Below are 26,762 nucleotides of genomic sequence, written 5' to 3'. Positions count from 1 at the left end.
ACTTTCAAATGCTTCTTACAGAGCCACTCCTTTGTTGCCCGGGCGGTGTGTTTTGGATCATTGTCATGTTGGAAGACCCAGCCTCGTTTCATCTTCAAAGTTCTCACTGATGGAAGGAGGTTTTGGCTCAAAATCTCATGATACTTGGCCCCATTCATTCTGTCCTTAACACGGATCAGTCGTCCTGTCCCCTTGGCAGAAAAACAGCCCCATAGCATGATGTTTCCACCCCCATGCTTCACAGTAGGTATGGTGTTCTTGGGATGCAACTCAGTATTCTTCTTCCTCCAAACACGACGAGTTGAGTTTATACCAAAAAGTTCTACTTTGGTTTCATCTGACCACATGACATTCTCCCAATCCTCTGCTGTATCATCCATGTGCTCTCTGGCAAACTTCAGACGGGCCTGGACATGCACTGGCTTCAGCAGCGGAACACGTCTGGCACTGCGGGATTTGATTCCCTGCCGTTGTAGTGTGTTACTGATGGTGACCTTTGTTACTTTGGTCCCAGCTCTCTGCAGGTCATTCACCAGGTCCCCCCGTGTGGTTCTGGGATCTTTGCTCACCGTTCTCATGATCATTTTGACCCCACGGGATGAGATCTTGCGTGGAGCCCCAGATCGAGGGAGATTATCAGTGGTCTTGTATGTCTTCCATTTTCTGATGATTGCTCCCACAGTTGATTTTTTCACACCAAGCTGCTTGCCTATTGTAGATTCACTCTTCCCAGTCTGGTGCAGGTCTACAATTCTTTTCCTGGTGTCCTTCGAAAGCTCTTTGGTCTTGGCCATGGCGGAGTTTGGAGTCTGACTGGTTGAGGCTGTGGACAGGTGTCTTTTATACAGATGATGAGGTCAAACAGGTGCCATTCATACAGGTAACGAGTGGGGGACAGAAAAGCTTCTTACAGAAGACGTTACAGGTCTGTGAGAGCCAGGGATTTTCCTTGTTTGAGGTGACCAAATACTTATTTTCCACCCTGATTTACGAATAAATTCTTTACAAATCCTACCATGTGAATTCATGGATTTTTTTTTCACATTCTGTCTCTCACAGTTGAAGTGTACCTCTGGTGCAAATTACTGACCTCTGTCATCATTTTAAGTGGGGGAACTTGCACAATCGGTGGCTGACTAAATACTTTTTTGCCCCACTGTACATTGTACAGCAATAGGTTTGGGTCCATGATAGCAGCATGCTCTTTAGAGATATCCACAGACTTTGGAGAATATTGATGGATATTCACCAAAAACATTCACCAAAGTTTACAGATGTCTCAAAACACACTAAAACTGCGATTCCATAATATAATACCTCTAACTCCAATAGAAAAACAAACACTGTATTTAATTTCCAGGGTTTTTTTTAGACATAATCTCAACAAACGTCTCAACACTGACCTCTGGTAGGCATAGCAGGGGCTCCCAGACGCAGGTTCATAGGCATATGGGAAGCCATGGCCAGTAGGTTATGCTGGAAAGCCTGCTGCATCAGGCGCTGTTGCTCTTCTGCCAGGCGGGCCATCTTCCTCTCTGGCCCCTCTCCACCACCGGTCTCCAGCTTTTCTCTAAGCTGCTCCAGTGTGGCAGCTCTGGCCAAGCCAGCAACCTGCTGCTGACCCAGAGCCAGCGCCATGGAAGGTCTTGCAGCCATAATCGGTGGGGTCAGGTCATCTGGAGGAGAAATTGAAGTTTAGTCTGAATAAGTCAAAAGGAGTGATTCGTGATTCTGTGTAACTTAAAAACTGAAATGCATGAATCTATCAAGGTGAATATGAAAGGTTATCAGTCCTACCTAATGGGAGCTATAATAGTAAAGCCCACACCTTGAGTGGACAAGTGGGTATATGTACTATCCATAGTACTGTACTAAACCCAGTACTTAAGGGTTTTTTTCTACTATAGAAAAGCTGATATGAAGGACCTCAATGTTTTTGCTCAGCCAAATGATTCCAATTTTGTATTTAGGCAACATACATCAGAATGGATGGAAAAACAAAAGTGTGAGGTCTGTGTGTTGGCAAAACAAAACAAAACAAAAATATATATATGGTTTCTTGCTCTCAGACAAAAGGTAAGCTGGCAACTGGAACTACAAATTTTAATGAAATGATCACAAATGATTATTATGTTTCAAGAAAGGCTTATGTGAGTGCTGTGTGAAAGAGCCTCAAATTCTGCAAGACACCAGAGTTTAGACAAGCCCCAGATGTATCTGTTAAGAAGATCCACAATTTCTAAGTGAAGTAGGGAGACATCTGGTTTTAGGTTACATGTGTCATTTCCCTTTCTGGGGCAGTGAAGATAGTACGCAACATCTGAGTAACTGTTATACTGAAATGTCTCCTATTCACAGCCGTATTATAGTAACCCAATCACCCCTATCGGCATGCGTTTCACAGTGGCTACAAGTAGGCAGCATTACTTCACACAATGGGACACTTGAACTACAACAGGTTACCCAGGACTGAACTTTTCTAAACAGAGGCGCTGGTAACACAACACAAATACTCCGGTAACTGGGTGTTCACCAGCAAAAACAAATATATACAACAGCCAGAAACTTGTAGGCCCCGACTACGCTTACTCCACAAATGGAGTTGTGTTGATAAAACATGTTTATTCTTTTTATGTATGCAAGTTAAAGTTATCCACATAAGTTTGCATTATTTCTAAAAACATGTTATTTTGTGAAGATTAAAGACTTTGGACTATAAGTACAGGGGTACTACAAGGGTTATAAAATAAAATAAAAAAACACGGGGAAACAACCTTAAAATAACACCACCACTTCCCAGAAACGCAACCTCTAAAAAACCATGGAAAACTCAGTATAGATTACAGTTATATTTTACTAGTATGTACATCTATCTCCACTTTGTAATCTTAAAAAAAAGTTGCATTTTGTGAGAAAAATGTTTAGCTGAACAGCAGAAAAAGCAGCCTGAATGTCAGATTTTTGCAGAAGACATGCAAAATTTGTGTCTGAAACTTTATGCTGGACTCCTTTACATTTCTTAACAAATACATTTGGCTGTGTTTTGGTTCAGATTGTAATGAAAGCAGTAGAAGTACACAAAAAGAGAAACAAAGAAGAAACTGCAAGCCTTCTACATCTCTCTAAAACGTTTTGATTAAACTGATCTTTAGCCATCTGATTTAATTTCTGTTGTTATAAATATTTTTTAACACACTGATTTATAACAAAGTAGAACTGGTTTGTAGCTACATCCAATATATGAGTCAAAATTAAAAAATTAAAAATTAAATTAAAGCACAGATTCTGCTGGGGTTCACAACTGAGTCACACACCAACAAAGTTAAAGTAACTTCAGAAAAGATAGCAGTGTAATGACAGTTATCAACCAGATTCCAGCTATGTGGACTAAAGGCAAAGGTCACAAAGTGTCCCCAACTATGTTATTAAGCAGTAATAAAGGTGAGGGCCTCGATAGCCTGAGGCAGAATTGGTTCCACCCAGATAACTGGGTGTACTCCATACATATACAAAGACATGAACGCTAAAAATGCACAAACACACAGGGACACACGCGGAAGCAGACACTCACATTCACATGGATATTTGACAAAAACAGACCACAATGCTGCGACATGTCAGGCTCCATATGTAGGGAAAAGTCCTCATCAAATTACTAAAACCAGAGCCTTTCCTGTAGCTAATGTTTTATTTTATCCTTTATCAATTGTTTTCACAGGTGTAGTTTTTCAAAACTGCAACAGAGGGCAGCATTTCTCTACAATCTCTTTCAAGGTCTTAACAAGCAGCACCCAGCTATAGTAACCAGTATGAAGCAGTTGTAGTTTTTGATATAAACATTTACTTAGTTCATTGTGGCCTTAATTGATCCAAAGGACCTTTAGACTAACACACAGTATATACATCTGAGAGCTGCCAGATAGGCAACAGAAAGTAAACCCCACTTCTATTTATTAACCAAAGGGCATAGATCAGATTCTGGTGTTTTCTTTAACCTCAAGCTTTCAAGCACGTACCTTTCTTCAAAGAGGGTCCCGGTGAGGCCTGAAGGCCATTGATAGCTACTGAGGCCCCCGCTCCCAGACTGGAAAGGTGCATCTTTGGGGGTGAGAGGATGTGGGGAGCAGTGCTGGGAGAGGGAGAAAAGCGGAAGAGGCTGCTGCTGTAGGACGGACGGCGACCCTCACGTCGGTTACTATCGATGGCAGCCTGAAGCTCGCCTGGGGAGCTGAGGCCTTTCCTCTCACACTCATACGGGTACAGGTATTTCATGTACCTTAAGGAAAACGGAAAGCACAGTAACACGTGAGATCACGACAGAAAGATTTGCACAGAAAATATCAGAAATAATATTGTAATATTTGACTACATCTGTTAACATGTACAGCAGTGGCGTCAGCACCCTTTTTATGAATATGTAAGAAAAGAAAACATTTTTCTCCTTCTTCCAATATGAAACTGAATATGTCTCATTAATAGCCTGTCAATAGTCTAACATTTTGGTCCTTAAAAAACTGTCCAGTGCTATTTGACTTAAGGGGAACCTGTTCTGGTAATTTACTCCTACCTACTGTTGGGCTCTTCTACAGTAGGCTCCCATCATTTACAGTTTAAAATAGTCCTTATTTTCTAAAGCAAGTAGCGTTAGTTCCATTTCCCTTAACTTTAAGACGACTTTTTTTTTGTCTGACTGGCTGCAAACAAATATTTGCACAGCAAATGGGCGGGGCTTCTCTGACCACAGTGAGAGATGAACACATTAACAATTGTCTCTCACACAGAGAGCTAAGACTAGACAAAAAAATTATTCTGACCTATTGACTAACAAAGATTACTTGCACATATGCTAACACACTCTGACTAATTTTTTTTTTTTTTTTTAAGATGAGCATCCAGCTCTCTATAAATGTGACAGAACATAAAAAAGCACACATGGGAACATTTAAAGCTGCAGTACGAAGACATGTGCACCGAGAGATGCACTGTTTATCCGAATGTGTATATAGCTCAGTGTATTTGTTCAGATAGTAGAGATAACTCTGTTTTATTTCACTGCGACTTTTTGTTTTTTGTCTGTACCTTAGTTTAGAACAAAAAACAGACTGCTTTGAATAAAGACCAAACCTTTTATCTCCAGCAGTGCTGTCACAATGATTCTGCCCCCCGTGTCAAATCCTTTTGCAACTTTATTTCTCTAATATTTGATCCTTACAACAGACATTAGGTTGCATATTTATAAATCAAGCCACTTCAGTAAACTGAAAGTAATCTCCTTTCTTAAATGTATGAATTTATATAGAATTTACTGCTTTAAAGCTTTGCTCAAAACATGTTTGGTGTACTTATTATATTTGCATGACATCACAGCAGCACTGCAAGTATGCAGAGTCACAGCTCTGCAATGTTTTCCATGCCATAAATGAGCACACTATACACATTATGCGTGCTTACTGCATAATGGTGGGATAGAAGTACCAAGGATCAATAAGAAGCACGAGCAGCAGCATCCATTAGACAGAGCCAGCCGACCAATGCTACACAACAGTCCAGCAACATTAAAAATACATCAAGGCTCATTAGGGATATGTACTGCTGGACAAGATAGAGGTGTTACCTCTGCTAAAGGGTTTCCATCCAGAGAGCGATATAGTTTTAGTCAGGGTTCGACATTATAAGCTGTCAATCAAACCCCACCTTAGTCACTGTGAACTCTGACCAAATTCACATCAATAAATCGATGGAAATCAATCATGTGTGATGTAATGCACTGAGGGGTTGGGGGTAAAGAGAAAAGTTTGGCCAGTGGAGAAAACTTGTGTGTGTGTATAAATACACAGGTATGGGTTCCAATGAATGACATTCATACTCATTCCAACACACAAATCCAAACACTCCTAACAACATGTCTACTTAGAAGCTGCAGCCAGAGCGGATCATTGCATGTGCACGCAGGAGGCGTGTTTCCGCATGTATACTAGGAAGTAAAACTAGCTGTCGCAACAATTCTCTAGACAGCTGGAATTATTAAAATAAAAGACATAGTGAGAAGGACAACTGGAAGAGATGGCTGAAATGCTCCCGAAATGAACATATTTAGTGCCTGAAGAAGCTTTTGGCTTCCACACGGTGAGGAAAGCTGCTGAAATTCTTTAATCGGTTCCAGCACCTTTAATTAGTTAGCTTTGTGTCACAAATGCAAAGACCTACTGTGTCCGCAGAGTAAAAGCAGCACTGGTGATGGAGGTAGGCAGGTTGAGTCCCTTTGTGATTTCTCTCCAGATCTTCTTATTGATAACCTCGACGAGGCCTCCCTTTTCTGTCACCAGCTTGTACAGCATGTACAGATCTAGGACCTGCTTGGCCATGATTGGAATACGATTGACTGGGGTTCCTACGGAAGACAGGAAAAGAAAACAAATATGGCTCAGTTAATTCTAAGCAATATCTTACAAAGGATGTCTTTGGTTCAAAGTGCATTTATGTCTCACATGGATAAAGTTTTTAATACTCAGACATTGAACCTTAATGCTGAGAATGGGCTCTTTCTGACCAAATACTGACACACAATGGAGTTCCCTCTAAAATGAAATACTTTTACCAATAGGCACCTTTACTTTGGAAAAAAATAAGGCGGGAGCATGGTGGAACAATCCTAATCAGCCGTTTCAAGTTTTTTGTTTTTAATGCAGCGAACAACCACTTTGACTGCCACGTCAATTCAAAGCAAGGCAGAGCAGCAACAATAACAGAAGCAGCAGAGAGAATCAACATACTGGCTGTGTTGCTATTTAAGCACAGTGCATGGCTAAATTTAATGACCATAAACCTTTCCTCTGCTATCTTAAAAAAATGGTAGTTGTTTCCAGTTTAATTAGTCACAGTGAGCCCAGCCAGCAGTTTTTCTTTTTCCAGGGCCACTCAGAAGCACTCGTGAACTCCCACGAGCACAACCCTTAGAGTGGTCTGTGGTTGGAACATGCAAAAAGGTGTAAATGTTAATACAATGGAAAAGGACCTGTGTTTAACACTCGAATTTCTGCTGAAATATCTTGACTTGTAGAGACACTAGAGGAGAAAGTCCTGAAGGAATATCTTAATAGCAAAGATGGAAGTTAACCCCCCTCCCCTGTCCACAAAGAGTCAAACAAATGTGAGATAGGGGAATCATATGAGTCAATCATGTTGCTACATTGATGCAATTACACAGTTGAGTTCCACGACAGATAGAAATGTGTGTTGGCAGGCATATCTACTTTTTATTGTGGTAATGTTTTAAAGCGTCCTCACCGTTTTTCTTTCTGGTAATCAGATCGCAAATAAACATGTGAGCGTTTGTTCAGAGCTCTGGTAGGTTGAGTGAGGCTGATTAGGCCAGCAGTCTGGATTGAGCCAGAAATAAAAGCTGTATTGTGATGAAACACTGAGCGTGTGTACTATAAATATAACCTGTGCGAAAACATGCTTAAGCTCATTTTGGGCCAACAACACTAAACTTTAAGCATTTTTATCAGCCTTACATACACATACAGTTTCTGAGTGACATTTGAAGTGAAAGTTATGACTCTTAATTCATTAATTAAAACAGGCACTTTGTCTTGCCAACACAAATTGGCCTAGAGGCAAGAATAACTTTGATTTGAAGTTTTTACAGTGTAAATTGGATTCTGCTTCAAAATATCAGTCGATGGTGAAGCACCCAATATACTTTTGTGACCTCTACATATTGTTATGGGTTGTTAGGTTAGACATGGGTGGCGAGGGCTATTTCCTGTGAAATTTGCTTTGAAAACACATTAGCCCAGTTAAGCAATTTAGCTTGACCTGGAAAAGGGGATTCACAAACAACACAAAGCAAAGCTGCTCTAGACTTTTGATACAGATGCATTAATCTTGTCAACAGCTTATCTGCAGCGAAGCTTGCTGGGAGCTTGAGGGGCGGATACGGTGGGTGGATGAAGAGGGAGGGGTAGTGGGCGGTTCCTGTACGAAACAGAATCAAAAAGTGCAATGTGCAACAGTGTAAGCATGAGGCAGGAGGAGGGGACTGAAGGATCGTGACAACCTGCTAATCCACGGGCAGCGGTGGGTAGGGTGTGGGGGTGTGTGGGGGTGTGTGTGTGTGTGTGTGTGTGTGTGTGTGGGGGGGGGGGGGGGGGGGGGCTCATGGATAGGCTGGTATAATGAAGCTTATTTAGAGGATTGCACTGAGTAAATCCACACCCCTCTGCGTTACTGCTGCCAGGCCCGGCACAGGGGAATCGTACAGATTTGTCTTCACAGTTAATGCCAGTCAATCCGCCAGCCCCTCCACAGGCTGCTCTTGACCTGGAATTGGACTCATTAATGACTCTGTGAAATAGCAGTGTGATCAGGCCATGAAGATTAGCCCCGATTCATTTTCCTAAGTTAGCAACATGTCTTTAAGCCATGTGCAAAGGTCCTAGGTGAACACATGGACCTTTGCAGTGGGGAGATCAAGACACCATGATGGCACTAGCAAAGCACGATGACCTTTTAGGTGTCTTAATATTAGTGATCAAGGAAATGTTTTACTACTACTGTATCCACTGAAAATCAATAGTCTCTAACCTGTTACACAGAAGTCACTATTAACAAATCTTTCTTTAAAAGGGCTTTGGAAGTACAGGCTAACTTTGGTGTTACTTTTTCATTATTCTGTGCACTAATGAAGCCTGAAGGCTTTTGGAACCTGCTGCTAAAGGTTAAGCATTTAAAGACAGTCCAGAAAGCTGGTAGGTATGATAACACATAAAAAGCAGAAAACACCTAAAAGAATACCGCACACACACACACACAGACACAAAACAGACCACCGTACCTGTAAAATGAAGTAAATTAAAAAGTTCACCTTTATCCATATAAATAAATAACACAGTCGATGGTGACATCTAATGTAGTATTTATAGCTGATGGATTTTTTTTTAGTTTGTTAAAGCTGCACAAAATTGTTCTGGGAAAAGGGGATCTTATCTTCACAGCCAATTAATAGAAAATCAAGAGTGAGCTTGACAAGATGCTAGTTTCTTTTATAGATTATTTGAGTTCCTGTGGTAAGAGAGAGAAGATGAGTCGTAGAAAGGAACAAGAATTTGTTTAAGGTTTCTGTTTAAGACCAGGTGTGCATTTCCACTGGATTTAGCAAGACATTAAATTAACCATAATCCTAATGAACAAAACTCCTACCTCACTTTTTCTTTTGAGGGGTATATTTAGAGGGAAGTATTTTTAACCACTTAATCATTATAAGATCATGAATAACAAAACTTAAGCTATTAATGTGTCATATTTACAGCCCATTTGTTTGCACCAGACTAGCTGGGCACTAAAAGTTTTACCAGAGTATCGAAGGACGAATTAGTGAATTAGAATTGGGACATTTTTATTTTGGTTACACAATTATTGCGCCACTATCTCTGATCATTTGATTATCAAAATAAGTAAATAAAACCTGCTAAAATGATGAAATATGTGCAATAAGGAAGGAAAGAATTGGAGTAATAATAGTGTGGATTAGTTGCTGTGGATTAGAGGGGAGTAAGGTGGAAAGAGCAACACCAAATTTAAATTTATATTGCTGCAATGTTGTTTTTTTAAACAGATTTGGATAAATTGCTCATTCACCCCAATAAATGAATTAATAAAAATTTCTAGAATGATTTAAACCACTCAGTTTTGTTTTCATTTTGGAATGCAGCTTTTTCTTTGGCGCTAATATCTGGGTGAAGGTGCCAGCTTCCATCAAAGTTTGACTTCAAAGCTTGACTGATAGTGAAATTGTATATATATTAAAAAACACAACATCAACACAAAGCAAAAACCAGCAAAACAGCTGCCATTGGCCAATTGACATGTTCAAATGTACCAGTTGAAGAATGGAGAGCTTCTACTAAATTTTCTACTAACAAGCAATGCATCAAAAGGACCAGCAGCGCTACGCTGCGACCATCATTCTTTGATGCAGTGCTGGACATCAATCCTACATTAAACAATTAATACAACTAAGGGGGTCAGAGATCAGCCAGGGGTTATTGATGTGTGAATTAAACTGCAGGTCAGCAGGAAGCCATGTTTTCATACTGGCCAGGCTGTGAACAATGACAGCACAACAAATGAGACAACAACGCTGGCCCCATAGTGACAGGCCAGCAGCTGGTTAGGATTTTTATTCACGCCAACACCTCTGTCATCATTTGCTGTACAATAAAGTCAAAACAAGACTTTATTAATTACATACAATTTTAGAACATAACCCATAAAGCCAAAAAGTTCAGACAGAAGAAAACAAACACAAATATCAATTTATACATCTTCAGTGGACCAGATGTGGTTTTAAAAAACAAAAAAAAGGATTAATTATTCCATGTGTGACATCAGTCACGTTTCACATTTCAACATTGCTCAGCCACGTGTGAAAGCAGTGGGAAAACACCTTTAATAATACTGTAATTGACCAAAAATCACATTAGCAAGGCTTGGGCAGTTAGCCAGAGACAGTTCCCTCATTTGCGAAAACCAGCATGTCACCAGCCTTTGGTGTTCAACATCTGCTCCCTTTCCAACCCTGGAGACATTTAGCTCTAACAGGCTTAATTAGACCAGGCCCAAACATCTCTTTTGATCACAGTGGCACTCTGCCTCGCATGCACTCTGCTCTGGTGGAATACCTGTTCCCACTTCAACCTCAATGCTTAATTTCCACTAGAGAAGACTAGAGACTTTATGATTACCAACACAAGACCATCTCTTCCTCAAGCAGACAGCTATTGGGTGTTTCATCTCTCTGTAAAGACCTGATTTGTCCATTCGTCTGCTCTGAGTCTATCTGTAATTGGCTGCAGGCCTCACCTCCCATCATCCTTTGCCCCGGACTGATTTTTCCCCAGGGACACGGCCATCAGAAGCCTAGTGATTAATGGCACCAGAGGTCAGAGGTCGCTCTGGTGGGAAGTGCTGTGGCTGAGGGCCCCCGAACCACCACCCAACTCTTTCCTCCAACTTCCACCAAGAACACAAGAGCCACAGGGCTAGCCTTCAAACAACTAGACTTCAGACGATAACGGATGCAGATTATAAGGACAAAAATGCAGGAGGAATGTATTCGTGGAACAATATTTTGAAGAGTAAAAACAAATCATTATTCTTATATTTTATAATTAAGATGCTTTCCCGTAATGATTCAAGTGCTTTAAACTATGAAATATAAACTCCTCATCTAAAAAACAATGTGAATAAATCACACGGATGCTCACTCACAATAACACAGTATCATATGAAATAAAGAAAACAGTATCTAAAAATAAGGCTTGTGATCACTTCACAAGGAAATATGGCAGAAATAAACCAGATAAATTAAAAAGAAAAAAGAACCCATTTTGCCCTTTTGATGTATTATAATTACTGATTAGAGAGAATAAAATGTATGACTTTATATCTAAATGACCAAAAAAAAAAGAACAAGTTCATTTTATCTGACCTCTGACCTATTTTTAGCAGGAAACAGCTGTTCACATTAAAGGGTCTGTATAATAAATCAGTTGGGTGCCCCTGACGCCAGTAGTGGTAAATTAAATATTGCTGACTTCACTTGATGGGCATTTCTTTAAATAATTAAGTGACAGCCTGACAGCCTTACAGCGGACAACACACAGGAAATGAATTTTTTACTGAATGAACATTGACTGGTGTGAGGTTTCACTGTCATCTACAGTGAAGAAAGACAGGAAAAAGAGGAGGGAGAGGATTAAACACCACATCACATCATCTCATCGTTTTTGGTTTCTTTACCTCTTCTGATCAATTTAGAAATTCCTCACAGGGATGATTAGGTTTTTTTATTTTTATTTTTAATATGACTTTAATATCTTGAAAGTCCCCTTTGGAGGGAAGAAAGGAAGGATGTAAGGAAGGAGAAAAGGAAGGGGGAGGTGTGGTAGCTAGCCAGCTGGAGAAAGACTGGATTACTGGATTCTTACTGCAGTAAGAAAGGTGTCAGCCAGCACAAACAGCCCCTGGCCTTGTAGCAGTGTCTGAACCCTTTTAGTGTGCCGCTGACCGAGACCTTTCTCCTCTTCCTCCCCACTACCTCAAACACCACGTCTACACAGCAGATCAGACTAAACCAAATCTCTTGTTTCTTTTAACTTATGTTTCCTCATTTGAATTTAAGTACATTCACTGTTAGTTAAACAATAATACCAGAATATTTATTTCCTTGAGACTGCTCCGGTCTTACTGATGATATTTGATACTCTGAAGTGCCGAGATGAAGTTTTTATGAATCCCTAATGTGCTGCTTCAGATGTTTTCTGTGCATGTATATTAGATACTAGTCTCAATAGAAAGAAATCCTTGTTCCCATCCATCTTGAAGGAATTTTGTCTGATGACATTGCATCTAAATACAGAAAAATATGTTTTCATTTTTAGAGAATACCAACACAGACCAGCCCAAACCCTTCATTAACCTGGGGCAGGGAGACACTGACAAGGGAGATAAGTGTCTGGGCTCCACATGCTGGGAGTTTACTTTATGTAGGCAGCCCCTGGCTGTTTAGTTTATGTTCATACTTCGGGCCAGAATATCGTCAGGACCCTGGTGTTCACTGGGGCATGTTTGTTTTATTTTTAATGCACGACCAGGGACATAAAAGGTAAAAAAGCCTTGAGTGCATGGAATTTGCTATCTTTAGTCCAGACAGAGCCAAGCCTCGCACGACGGACCAATTCATATCAAGTGTTAAGATATGTAGTGCCCTCCACCTAAGGGAAGTTAAATGTAACATTACACTATAGATGCATTGCTATTCTAAGCATGAAGCTAAAGCTGCAGCTGGCAGAGTCACATAAAGAGAGAGAGAGTCGTCTAATAAAGTCTATATAATATAAGTCAGTCAATATACTCCTGTATCTCTGGCTGCAGAGGTTTCATTACTTTCATGTCAATAAAATGCAATTAATGTGAGCTGACAGGCAGACAAAGGAAAAAAAAGAAAAGACAGGAAAAGCCAAGAAATGACTTATCTTCTGTCAACTGTATTTGACCGCTGATGTGATAAGGAACACAAAAACCAAGAAAAACAAAGGCTTTCTATTGCTGTGCGAGCTTGAAGTCAAAATAAAGGACATAGAATGAATTACACTGGAACAAGTTAAGCCACATTCATCCATCTACAGAGATAATGTGTGACAACATTATCAAGCCCGGCCACTGCATGATGTCACTATACCAACAACAGCACAGTAAAGAGATTAACCAATGTAAGGGCTACGTAAGGCACCATTATCAGCTTGCAGACTTACACAAATAATAACATTTTTTCATATGACGAATTTAACATGTCCCTTTGTTGATGAAAAATTAAATAAAAGGTTAATAAATTCCTTTTTTTTTTTTTATTCAAAAGCCAGCAGATCCTCTCTCTTCCTTCATCCAGGTTTTCCTTCTACCTCAATAAAAAGAACAATGCTTAAGGGAAAAAAGGCAAACACTCAGTGATGGATAATTCACTTGAAGCTATATTTGCTTAGAAAACAGGGAGAGGAGCTTCTTAGTAAGAATTATTACAGTCAGCAGGCAGCCAGTATATTAAAGGAGCTGTCTTCTGTGCACTGTCAACTGCTCTGGGCTCGTGTAAAACATCGCAAAGCTGGCAAGTCTCCAGACAAAAGTCAGAAGCTGTAAATCACAAAGGCTGCTGTTCACACACTGGGAAGTCTGTCAAGATCACACACAATGACACTATTAGAAGCTGAATTTGACAATTTTTCAAGTGCAGAAATCTCTGCAATGATAAAGTGGACAAGATTTTATATGGTGTTTTAAGTACCATTGGTGGATTGACCTCCTTAATCTTTTGACAGCTCTGTCAGTAAAGTATCTCAGAGGTGAGATGGATATATGTACAGAAAGAAAGACAAAAAGAAAAGAAACACGACTCCTTCTCTGTGGGTCATGAAGATGGGTCACCTGTTGAAATAGAGGGGGAGGGGGATTGAAAAGGTTGGATAGCGCGAAAAGTGAGACGGCCTCTCCATTTGTAACTCAAGTCCCCTCGATTCCCAGAGACCAGGCAGATCAACTGACCAGACCCCAATCAACACCGGAGCCATCAGAGAGATGGATGAGTGGACGGGTGGATGGATGGATAAAAGTGGTGGTTGGGGTGTCTTATGCTGCAGGGTTATTCAAAGTCACTGGTATTTTTAAAATGTCTTGTACATCAGAAAGAGAGAAGGGAAACATACATTCAGCACATTTATCCCAGTCCAGAGAGAGAATATTTTGCTTGTTGATAAGTATATCGAGGGAAAACCTATTTATGTGTGTAGTATTTCTGCTTCCTTCAAAGTAAGCCCGAAGCAGTAAAGGAAAAACTCCTTCAAGGTTTAAAATAATAAGATTAGGCTATATTAAATTTAGACAAAGGTTAGGTATATATTTAAAGTAACTGATTGATCGCGACATCCTGACAGATGCTTGCTGTCCGTCTCCTATAAATTGTATTAAATGCATTAAATTCTGCTCTGCTTAGTGTTTGACAAAAAGTAAGATTATTGACTGACCAATGGTCAGCAGATGTTTATGGATCCACCTACAAGTCCTTCAGGGTGTTTTTACTTATCACAGATCTGGTTAAGTTACTCCACCCAACAGCTTTTAATTGAAACTAAGCAAACATTGTCACGGGAATGCATTTGAAAACATCTATGTGGTCAGAGAGATTGTCAGGAGGTTCTTTTAACAATTCTTTACCTTGTTGAAGGGCTTGAATGTTCTCTAACAACTAACGTTTATCATTACAGGCTGTATGTTTCCAGCCAAGCTGCAGGAACTACTAAAACCTGTTGTGCAACTCATGCATGAAATGTATTTACAATTTGTTCTGTTAAAGCTTGACGTTATTAAAAATGTGTGCTGGTGTTTCCTTTTCTGTGACTTATAGCTATGACCGGATTAGAAAAAGAAATCTATGAGCATGGTACAGATACAGGGGCTAAAAGCAGAAAACAGCAAGAGTGTTACAGTGTGAGAGTGTTGGGAGGAAAAATGTTTGTTAACACATGTAGTAAAACTAATGATACAGGCCTGTATTATGAGTTACTCTCACTTGGAAAAAAGATTAGTGAAAGCTGTTTTGTACACATATTTTTAGTCCTCAAAAGCGATTATATAGGTTAAAAATTAGTATGCATGATTGCTATTTACATGTTTGCCAAAACTGCTGGAACTCGTATTCAACAAGAGAATATAAAATCTCATGTTGCCTTTTTATATCCTAATGTCAAACTTTAAAACTAGGCCATATATCAAGGATAACTTCTGCTCTAAATCTCTGCCTAACTTGAAAATCAAGTGAGACTACAGTAACCGAGCAGACTGGCTGAAAACAAAGATCTCTGATCGTCCAGTAAAAAGCGTAAAGAATGTATATGTGACAGCTACAAGAATACAGCTTGTTCTACGCACGAAAGGGGGGAGAAGGGGGTGGAGGGGTTTCGCCATTAACCGACGCACCTCCACCCAGCATTCACTGATTAAGCTGCTGAGGTGAGGCTTAAAATTTTCCACCCTTCGAATTCAACTGAAGCCAGGAAGAGTACGACAGCGAGGGGAAGGAGTAATATTTAGACCAAATAAAAAGAACACAGATAAAGCTTAAAAACAACAACTAGAGGAAGGAGGCCTGGAGACAAATAGAGAGAGGGGAAAATGCCATGGTGCAAACAGACACACAACAGCTATTTAGTAAGTACAACAGCCCCCCCAGGCTTCATAAAAGGACTGTTTTACATGCATTTTTGCACGTTAATTTATGGCTTTAGTTGAGGGCTATAAGTTCTAAGAACAGAAGGCAGTGTGATAGAGAAAACTTGGGTTTCAGGTCTTTCTGCTTTAACCTCCAAATACTCGAACTCTTCCACAGCATATTGGGACCCAATGAATGTAAAAACAAAGAATTACCAGATTTTTTTTTTTAACCTGATTTGTGCTTCTAAGAAAAATGAGAGCCACGTATGAGAATATTCGTATAAAATTTCGACAGAACAGTAGCAGTATAATGTCCTCGTAAGTGGATATCAGGCCCTTGTAGAGCAAAATGGAATATTTTGGTCTAAATAATCCAAAATGTGATGTCCACGTATGTGGACGCCAAGTCCTAGGAGGTTAAAAAAAGACAAGGGGAAGAAAGCCTTTCTAGAGAAAGAAGTGGTGAGGTAGACAAACAGGACAAACAGGACAGGACTACACAAAAAAACATTTTTTTCTCCTTTAGTTATTTTTAGTTGAAGTAACAAAAGTACTTCAGGTTTAAGAAAGGCCATCTTTTGAATTAAAACAGCATTTCACGTGTTATAACTCTGTTGGCTACAGATGCCTGGGTCTGACTATTCCACAGTGGACATAAATAAAACTTTTGGCTATGGACACCTGGGTTCTGCAGGATATCCTGAGACCAAAATATGCCTGGCCAACACTGGTGACTAGTCAAACTAGTTTTTGCTGGATTAAAGAGTACACACGAGGCAGTGATGACTTTACTGATGCATTGAGGGGCCCCTCTGTCCCATAAAGCAAGCTTTATAACACAGCTAACTGCTTCAATCAATGACCACCCGGATTGACGGATAAAGCCATCAGCTGATGAGCACCATTTGAGGCCGAGCACCACTGATCAATACCGGAGACATCAAATGCTATAAGCCTGGGAGAAAGGGGAATCTGTTCACGCACATAAGGGGATTGTTGGGGGTTGTGCACTCATCTTGCAAATTTTACCTCGTGTCAATGCTAATTACTTTTGACTTCTAAGATCCATGAGAGTGGGTCATATGTTTACCTTTCAGGGTCTTAGCTGATGCTAATGCAGAGTAACTGAAAATGAAATCAACATCAGAAAAAAAGCTTTAATTTGCAAGTAACACATGTACAATAAAACCCTTTTAGTGAATTCACGATAAAGGTTATTTGTTAATTTAGGGCTTAAAACTCTAATTTATTTTTTCTTTTGGCGTCAACGATACAAAAGAAAGTAAACCACTAGAAAACTGATGATGACACACTGTATACTGCAACACTAAAGATTTTATTTTAAGCCTAACTGCAAATGATGATAACTCATCTCACACTCGTATATCACCACTTGTTAAGTAACCACTGCCTTTATGTAATCATGTACCCCAAACAATAAACCACATCAACTAAAGCGCCACTGGCAAAGAGGCAACAGCACTCGTGTGTTTCATGTCCATTTCTTCCCTCAAATCAAGCGTCTCGTTTTCCATTAGGCACTCAGACCTCTGCTGCTGTGTGGCTTATGGAGCAAGGCTGCAAAGCTGCAGTGGAAGTGAGCTCAGGGCTATTGTACGGGTGTAGGGCTCCTCTGGGGGCTGTAATGCATTTCATACCATCCATCACAAGGGTGTGGAGGCCAGGAAACATTGCTTTAAGAGCACACACAGGACACAGATGGAGAAGCAAGACATGCAGATATACAGATAGCAGAGGCTTAGGGAATTTGTCGATCGCAGGAGAATTCTGTGCGCAGAAAGCTTTACGATGGAACCACAAACCCCATTTTGATTGCCTAAAGATTAAATATATTTCATATGAAACAGCACAATGAAGTAAACAAGTTTCCAATTAACACAAATACAAAATTAAAAGCATACATATATTTACAGAAAAGCTTGATTTGGCACCATATTATTAATGTGCTTATGCTGAATCAACACAAATCATTTGTAATTATTGAAATCTCTTACTTTTAACTTTGCGTTTCTTTAACTTAATTTACAATATACACTGCGGCCTACTTCCTTTAAGCAGGAATATACATACTACATTTTAAGTTCCTGTATTGCATACATTGTTTGAGGAACAGATTTCTTACTGTTTCACTTTCGGCCACAGTTTTCTGAATTTCTTTCTTCAAACCGTTACTATTTTATCCAACTTGTATCACAAGTCATGTTATTTTTTCCGTTCAATAACATCCTCCACCCTATTACTTTCCCATTTCCCATAAGAGCATTCACTTGTAAGTATTTTTCAGTGAGTGCAAAACAAGATGGGTGAATGAACAGAGCAGCCAGCCAGTATTATTTTTACCCTGACCGATGACCTCACTGGGAAGCATGAATCTGTTTGAGGGCCTGCACTTGTCCTCTTGCCTGGTCATATGACCATGGCGATTTAGGGTCTCAAATCCCAGTACAGTACGGTCGTAATTAAAGATGGACAGCACAGTGGCAATCTAGGGCCGTGGAATAGTCTGGCCACAGAACAGAGGAAATAACAGGGGGTGGAAGCAATTGGGGGCTGGGATGAAGAAACACAGAGAGGAAAGGACACAAAGAGTAGCCTTAGTTGGAAAGAAAGAAGCAAAAACAAAAAAAAATTAAAAAGTCACAAGATTTTAATCTAAGCTTCCCACAATAAACCATCCCACACGCAAAACATCAGGAAAACTACTATTTCCTTTTGTTTTGAAGGAAATGGATAACCACTCTAGATGCTTGTGCCCTTAAGGCTGGGCTGTAATTTGGCAGGGGATGGGTGGGGTTTGCCCAAACCAAAGACAATCTCAACCCTCAAATGTATCAGGGTAATTACCACCAAATCTTTGATGAAAAATGCATGGGAGGATGTGTCCAAAAGGCAGAGTTTCATCTCTTCTTTTGGAAAATGATTAGAAAGCGGTGGTTGGAATCTATGTATCATTTGGGTTTCCACCCTATGCTGAGAGAAGGGCCCCTTTACTACCAGTTCTAATCTTCTTGTACAGTTCCCTCATTATCTTTCAGTCTGATTGGTAACCTCAGTCAGTTTCAGACCACTGGCAAAGTGCTTTGAAAGGGAAATCAAAGAACACTGCGTTCTCCCATACAAGCTGCCTGATGTCTCCTTTAACCTCTCCTCAGTAACCCTGGCACCCCGTCTGCACTCGTCTCTTACTTCCATGTTGGCCGCATTCATCCCTCATCCTTTCTTTTGTCTTTTTCACAGACATCAGACATGTGACAGTCACATGTCTGATGTCTATCAGGGTTACCATATCTAAAAGACTTGCCTCCACTTATTTAGAGATCATTAATCATCGTGCGTAGGACAGGAGGCCCCTTAATCCAGCCAGTCCTTCCTTCCCCCGGTCTCACCAAGCAAGCAGGCCACAGTGCGGCCCTCCAACCCTATCCCCCATGGTGTTATCAAGTTTCAGCGGTTGTAACTGTAGCACAATAAACAGAGAGGGGAGGAGAATTCAGTGGGTGCAAAGGAAGAGGACGGGAATGAAAAGAAAGAAAAGAGAGGACATAATGTCATTTCCTCTTTCTATTTTATTGGTGGACTCTGTGTAAAACACGTTTCACAGGCTTTAAAAAATAGCATCTATTAGGAGAAGATCTGTCATGATTCAGATTATAAATATAATAGGAAAACAAGGTTATTACAAAATTATGAATGAAAACTTTTACATCTACAGCCTTTAACCTGCCAAACCAATTAGCAGGATTCTAGTTCTGCCCCTACACCTCACCACCGCCACCACCACCCGAAAAAAAAAAATCCTTTTAACTATAACCCAACACTTCATCTGAAATGGACAAATATGCTCACAAAACCTTGGGCTTTGTTGTTAAACCAACCAGGTGCTGCCACTTTCCAGAAGTTGTGGGGTGTTAACTAAAGGAAAACGAGTCCATATCACAGAGCCAGAGAATGTTCCTATTGTGGTGTGGTGTTTGTACAGAGGGGCTGCCTGTTACGAGGGCCAGTGTGAGGCTGACCAGGGGAGTAATATAATGCATACGTGGATCCCCCAGAGCCCATTCATGCTGTAATTGGTGTGGACAGAGCGCTCGGTCTCTGGGTTACAGTTGGGGAACTTCCTCTAATGTCCTGCTGAGAGGCCACTGTTCCCACACCACAAATACTTCAAATAAAATCCATCTAAACCTTGGGGGGGAAAAATGCTGTGCTTTGTAAAAGGTAATACAAAGGCATGTTTAACATTTGTTATTTAGTCAAAAAAAAAAATTGAGTGTAAAGGAATATGCAAATATTGCTACGTCACTAAATTGCTGACTTGCTCTGTTTTGATCAAAATCCCTTTAGTGCCATTTTTCTGTCTCCTGCAGCAAATTCTGGGAGCTTCAAAGGAACAAACACTGCTCTCCTCGTGCATTTCACCGTGGAGCTACAGCTAAATAAGAACCCTTCATTTCATTTTATAAATCTTCCTCTAGCCCCAACATCAGGACTATAATTTAATCACACAGACAAGTCCTGCTTACCACTTTATTACTATTAACAGAGCTAAATCTGGGATTTTCCACTAAAATAACTCTAAAGCTGTGATAGCACAGCATGTGGTCCCTCTTAAGCTGAAGCTACACTTCCAATTAAGAGTGTCACACTGAGATGGATCTTGATCTCTGACCACGATGTGTGTGGTTTTCTGGTGAGAGGAGAACGAGTAAAACGCTTCGTGGGGCGGGGCGGCGGTTCTCGACTGGTGACTTCACTGAACAGGAGCCTCTCTCTCTCTCTGGCTCTGTCCATCACAGCTCGTGGCCATTAATCATCTCAAGTGGACAGCACTGACAGGCAGTTGGCTGCATCACTCTCTGAGTTTCTTCCCTTCTTTTTTTTTCTTCATCGAGCAACTGTTGCCTCATTTACTGCCTGCTCCCCCACCTTCTCAAAAGCCCACCTCCTGGTCCAAACCCCCATCCCCAATGACAAAGCGGTCGAGTGTCAAACCAAAACAAACAATCACCCATATGCTTAATCGAAACCTTTGAGGTGGTTAAAAGCATCAAGCCACCGCCAAGCTTTCTTTGCAGCAACTGGGGGTGAGACAGGAAAACCTGTAATGGATGTAATGAACAGTGATGTCACCGTAACTCATCTTGGCTAATATCCTCCACCCGCGCTCTTTCTATGTGAGCAGCCCTGGTGCATTTACATGTACATGTCAGGCCATTAGCTAATGTTTCTACCTGGACCAAATGACTAATATATACATGAGGGTCTCCAGCTGAATGAGGCTGAGCTCCTTACAAGCAACAAATAGCACAGAGGTCAGTGGTGAAAGCTGGCTGGGTTCAGTAATGGATGTAACAAATATTCCTCTGACCCTACAGTGATCATCTGTGACAAAAAGAGGCGGGGGGGTTGTATGTGTGTCTTCTGTCATGTCTGTGATTCAAAGCCCATCAATGGGTTCCCTTTACACTCAGACTCTATTTAGGACAGCTGGTAAAATTCCTCAAGCATTAACGCACAGACGCGCACACACACACAAACACATGTGCCTGTTTTTAAGCAGCAGAGGCAGGAAATGCGAATCCCTCGTAAGTTTTCCTTCCGCCGTTTGCTTCCCTCTCAGGGCTCAGAGGCCCCACGCCAAGGTGGGAAAAGCACTTCACCATTTGTCTCACTCTCGCCAGAGTTTCCACTGGATTTAACTTAACCTCACACTCTGCCTCATTTTTCAGAGTCCACTTGTAATCTCATTCAATTTAAGAGGTATTTTCCCTTTGCTACGCCCTTCTTAGAAAGTCTCAAATAATGACATTGCATTTAAAGAAAAAAAAAAAACATGCTTCCTAAGTGCTCTTTAATTACAAAAAATGGACTGCAATAATCTTGACAACATATCTATGAAATGAAATGGAGGGAGGAGCCAATGCACAGAAATTAGAGGGTACCGTAAATAAGAGCTTAGTGAGGCTTGCTCTTCATCTCATTTACTCTTGGCACTGAGTGTAAAAGAAATCCAGCCAAGCAATGCCCTATGATTAAGACTCCGGCTTGAGGGACAGCATAGGTCAGCCAAGTGGCTCCTGACTTAAGGGAGGGGTGAAGACAGCACTCTAGTCTAGCTGAAATTATACCCTCTCTTGTACAATGGTTTCATCCAGTCTCTAATGTCATATCCTGCATCTATATTTAAAGCACTGTGCAGCCATGGATATTTAGATTTCAACTTTGCACTTGTAACTGTAAAATAAAACTATTCAAATAAATAACACTTTTTAATCTCACAATAATTTTCCTTTGTCTTTTGCAGTATCTTTCTCTTGAAGATGAGCACTCTGGAAATTTAGTGATAACTGCAACAACTAGCACTGACTCTTGGACTCAACATTGATCGCTTGTATTAATGTTGACATGGGAACCAACCTGAAACGCGCAAGCCGATTCCAGTTACACTCACAATGATTCTCTTTGGAAATGTAATTCAGTTAAACAAGTTAAACACCAAAGAGTTACCAGCTACTGTGCTTCTTCCTAATTTACTTTATGGCAGTATAATTCACAAGTTACATGTTAATTTGTTTGTTTTAAATCAGCGTTATTATTCACTCAATGTTTGTGCTGACTCGTTTCAATCTGCATGAAAAATAATGTGACACTGTAATCAGCTAGTTATCTGCTGTCAGGTGGCGATTTAGTCAGCTTGATGGATTTCTTCATCTGACCAGCGTGAGTAAAGGGTCAGGCAGCCACTCCCAGCGTCTGCCACTGGACAGAGATGCTAACAGGGCCTTGACAGATCCCATCCCTCCCTCTCCTACTCGGCTTAATTCATCACCCACCAAACAAGACCTCTGGGTGGTAAGACCTAACCAGACTCTCAGAAGCTGCTGCTCTCGTGCACCTTAGTGGGTAAACACACATATGCAAGTACATACACATAGGTGTCGATGCACACGGGCCCATTTACCCAAAAAAAAAAAAAATTGCACAAAGCGATCATCTGTCAGTCCGACAAAACAAACTATGCATCAAATAAAGTTTCACTCATGTACGGTACCCACCACTGAAGCCTGTAGCAAAACATATTGAAGTGAACCACACACACACGCACACTCACAGATTATCATCACCTATCACAGCCTGCCAAAACATAATGTGAAGTATGCACCACTGTAATAACATTGTGATTCACCTTGGGAGGTATTGCTCAAGCAGTGTAATTTGCTTTGCAATAGGTTTGTCTGATAAAAGCCTAAGTGCATTAGCAGCCCTGGTCAGACAGGTCTCGTAAGCAGTGTCAAAGCAGCACAAAGTCAGCTGATCCTTGAAGCCTGCTGGCCAACTAAGCTAGGCCACTGCCAGATCCACTTGACTGTGATGCTACAGAAACACAGGATCAGCTGAGGCAGATCTTACCTGCTGATACCTTAAGGCCTTTATTCTTGAGAGGGGAATTAATGAAGTATTTCTCAGCCAGTGTGTGAGTTGTTTAGTGGCAAAACATGTTTCACTGGCATCAGACACGGAGTTACATTCTGTATGTACTTTCATCCTCGTTGATTTTGTATGGCTTCTAGCAATTGTATGAAGAAGTAATCTATTTGTGCTGCAGGTGTGACATTGCTCAATCAACACTGAAATTCCTGGTGCTCTCTAAAAAAGAAATTAACTTTAGTGACACATCTGTGGCAATTCCCATAGAGTCACACTGAAAGTTAAAGTTTAAAGCACCCCACATGTTTTGAGAGTAGGAATGCAACAATATAATAATTTCCATCTCAGAAAATATTATAACTTTGAAGTATAATGATGATAACTTATAGTCTTCCTTAAAGTCTAAAAGTTATCTAGGTCCCAAATAAACCTCCAGTTCAATGCTCCATCCAGTACATGCCAAGCCACAGGATCTGATATTAGTAAAATAATATTTTTGTGTGCTTACCTCTTTTTTGCATGAAGGCAAAGAGATCATCCAAAAACTCTTTTCTTTTTGGGTCATTATCAAGCTCATACAGCTGTAAAGAAAAATAGAAAGTTATTAGGGTACTGTTTGCTAAAAATAGAGCTGTGTGGCTGCTCAGCCACAACGTCTACTCAATTCAATTTTAGATATAGCACCAAATCACAACAACAGTCGCCTCAAAGTGCTTAAGTATACAGTTTATTGTCCAGTGCTTAATCCTGAATGTCTGTATTTTTCTCTACTGCTCTTTTTAATGTTAGACTATATGATGATAGTTCATAATAGCATTGCAAAACATTGTAATTGCACCATTGTTATGACTCATATACTCTATACATAATGTTTGTCTGGAAGACATTTGTTCTTTTTTCTCCCTGAAATGTTCTTTTTAGAACAGATGCTTTCATCTCACTTAGCCACAAAACATACATGTCAGCAGCTAACTGTTATCTTTGAGGTGTGCACAGATGAATCTTTCAGGCTTCGACACTTTTAGTTCTTTGAAGCTGGCTTAGAGTTTCAGGAACGCAAAGATCCTGCATTTTTATAGTTCTGCAATTGTATAATACTTCAAAAGGTTGACCTATATACATGTCCCACATGTGCTACTGAAATGAGAATGTATGTTACCACGTAACTGTCATAAAGGGCTCCTTTTGCTACTTTTGTAACAAAACTTTTGGGATTTTATTTGTTGTTTTCTTTTCCTTGATTTTGTTTTTCACCTTAGCAAAGTCTCTGGAGGCCTCTCCTCTTCCTCTGCTGCTGTCAGCCTCATCTGCCCATCCTGCACTGCCATTCTGCAACAAATGAGAGTAAATACAGATGAGGTCGGTAAAAAAACGAAACAAACAAATAAGCAGGTTTTCACACATCAGCTCTGGATAACTTTAGGTAATTCAAGTTTTGACACAAAACAGGAGACAGTCTGCTTCAGATGCATTCTAACTACTGAAATATACAAATTACTGAAAATACTACTGAAAATGCTCCATTTGGGTGAGTTACCTTTAGCTGCACTAATTTCAGGTGGGCAGAATTATGTAATGTCTGATTTGACAATCCCAAACGCGCACATTGTGAAATGCATCTCCACTGGGAAATTTCAACAAAACGTTAAGGCTCCAGTCTGTGGGTGCTGAATCGGCTGAGGAGACGACCCTCTCTGTGTTGGACTCAAACCCTTGCCTAGGACTCCATAACATAAAGAACTTTGCCGTAAAAGTGAATGCTTCCCATTGAACCCACATTCTTCCAGTTTAACATTTGTTTAATCAAGCAAAAACATATACTGCAACACTAATGTATATACAAATGTATTATTTTTAGAAAGCTGACTCATTTCCATGAAAAAAAAATGTATTCATCTGTTGTTACACCAAACATTTATTAAGTTAAGCCTGAATTCCCTTCAAATAGTTTGCAACAAGCTTTAAAAGTGGCGCATTCGCTAAGCTAGATAGGACAAAGTACAATCTGCAATACACACTTATCAAAACAAATATATACTCAAAGACTAAGGTGCATAGTCCAGGGGTTGAAGTAGTAACCTCTGGAGTTATGGTACCTCTGAGCTCCTAAATCCCCCCTCCCCCTTCATCCTCAAACATCTCCATTTGACCTAAACCATCTGCATCTGGGCCTGCCCTGCCCCCAACAATGTCTTCCGACCCAGCTGGATACAAGGGCCCCCCATCCTTCAATCTTAACGCAGCTGTGACGGGTGGCCAAGTTCATGGAGTGTAGATGGCAGTCAGGAGGGGCCAGAGAAGGGTGGGCTGGTCAGCAGCCTTGGCGCCCACACATACACACACACACACATAAACTCACACTCACACACACACACGCAAAAGCTGATCAAGGCTATGTGTATGTTTGTGAGTGCAGGAAGGGGGGGGCAATGGCCCCACAAGACGGGAAGGAAGGAAAATAAGGGCAGAAAGGGGTGCACGGTATGTGCCGACTAGGAATGTCTCCTAAAGACAAAACCTATAAAAGCATCAGGAATCAAAACAAGATCCGTTTGGAGGGGGACGTTAATAGCTGCAGCCTGGAGTCTAGTTTCAACCGGGAGCCCATTGGTCAGTGGCAATTACAGGGCCTGAAACAAGAGCCAGGGGGGCAAAGGTTGTCAAGGCCCCTGAGAGCAAGTCATTTTCACCCTCTCACTCTCAGTATGTGTAACGGTTGTCAACAATTGCTCCCTATACAAATACCATCAGCCATCAAGTTGAAAACCTACTGCAAATGGTGGGTTTCAAGGCAAAAGCATGAAGACAAAATGAGACATCTGCTATTTAGAAAGGCAAACATGGTCTGCACCACACCACAAGCACAAACGATCCAATGCTGTTATTTCTAACAGGGGCAATGACGACATGTGATAAAATGTTTTCTTTTCCTTGAGCAACCATAAAAGGGTTTGTTCGAAAATGTTTTCCCTGTGTAAAAAACGTATAGTTCTAAAGTTCAGTGTTCAAAACTTAAAAAAAAAAAAAAATCAACACTACGTTATCCTACTGGACTTCACAGACTGTGAAGTGTTGTATTGAAAATGTGTGCACAACAAAACCTTTTTCATCATCAAAAACAGCTTCCTATATTATATAATCTCTTATATGTGATCCAGATTAACATATCATGTAAAAGTAAACATAAGGTATGGTACATCTGAAGGGCCTATAGACCTTTGCTCACAATTGACCACGTCTGTTAAACTTTAACCATTATAAATGATTATAAGTGAAGATAATTCACATTGCAGACATATGTAGTCCTACATAGGAAAAAAAATGCTGGCAGCACCTTTTATACAAACAGGATGTTCCCCCTTCTGTGACCCAGAGTTCAATATTTCAAGATCAAGATGGTTACGTTTCTGCACTGAGAGGACACAAAGTAAAACCTATGTTTGTTTATTGATTCATCGTCCAAAAATTCATACTATTTAACAGGCGCTCTTGTTCAAAGTAAATTATTTTGGGACTTGCAACATTACAATTAGCTCCCAGTTCAT

General features: G+C 40.5%; 1 protein-coding gene across 2 annotated transcripts in view; it reads right to left on the bottom strand.

The window, feature by feature from the left end:
- LOC102790211 (AT-rich interactive domain-containing protein 3B) overlaps positions 1 to 26,762 on the bottom strand; it is a 57,447-nt gene that overhangs the window by 5,163 nt on the left and 25,522 nt on the right. For both annotated transcript variants that reach the window (XM_087846738.1, XM_087846775.1), the window contains exons 3-7: positions 24,472 to 24,546; positions 23,726 to 23,798; positions 6,208 to 6,391; positions 4,017 to 4,276; positions 1,404 to 1,676 (exon numbers count right to left, since the gene is read on the bottom strand). In XM_087846738.1, coding sequence (XP_087702864.1) covers positions 1,404 to 1,676; positions 4,017 to 4,276; positions 6,208 to 6,391; positions 23,726 to 23,798; positions 24,472 to 24,546 — 865 coding nt within the window. The remainder of the gene's footprint in view (positions 1 to 1,403; positions 1,677 to 4,016; positions 4,277 to 6,207; positions 6,392 to 23,725; positions 23,799 to 24,471; positions 24,547 to 26,762) is intronic.

The sequence above is a fragment of the Neolamprologus brichardi genome, chromosome 1 (assembly GCF_056152115.1).
Source record: "Neolamprologus brichardi isolate AB-2024 chromosome 1, ASM5615211v1, whole genome shotgun sequence".
Lineage (NCBI taxonomy): Eukaryota > Metazoa > Chordata > Actinopteri > Cichliformes > Cichlidae > Neolamprologus > Neolamprologus brichardi.
Note: the sequence above shows the minus strand (reverse complement) of the source record. Positions and strands in the feature narration are given on the sequence as shown.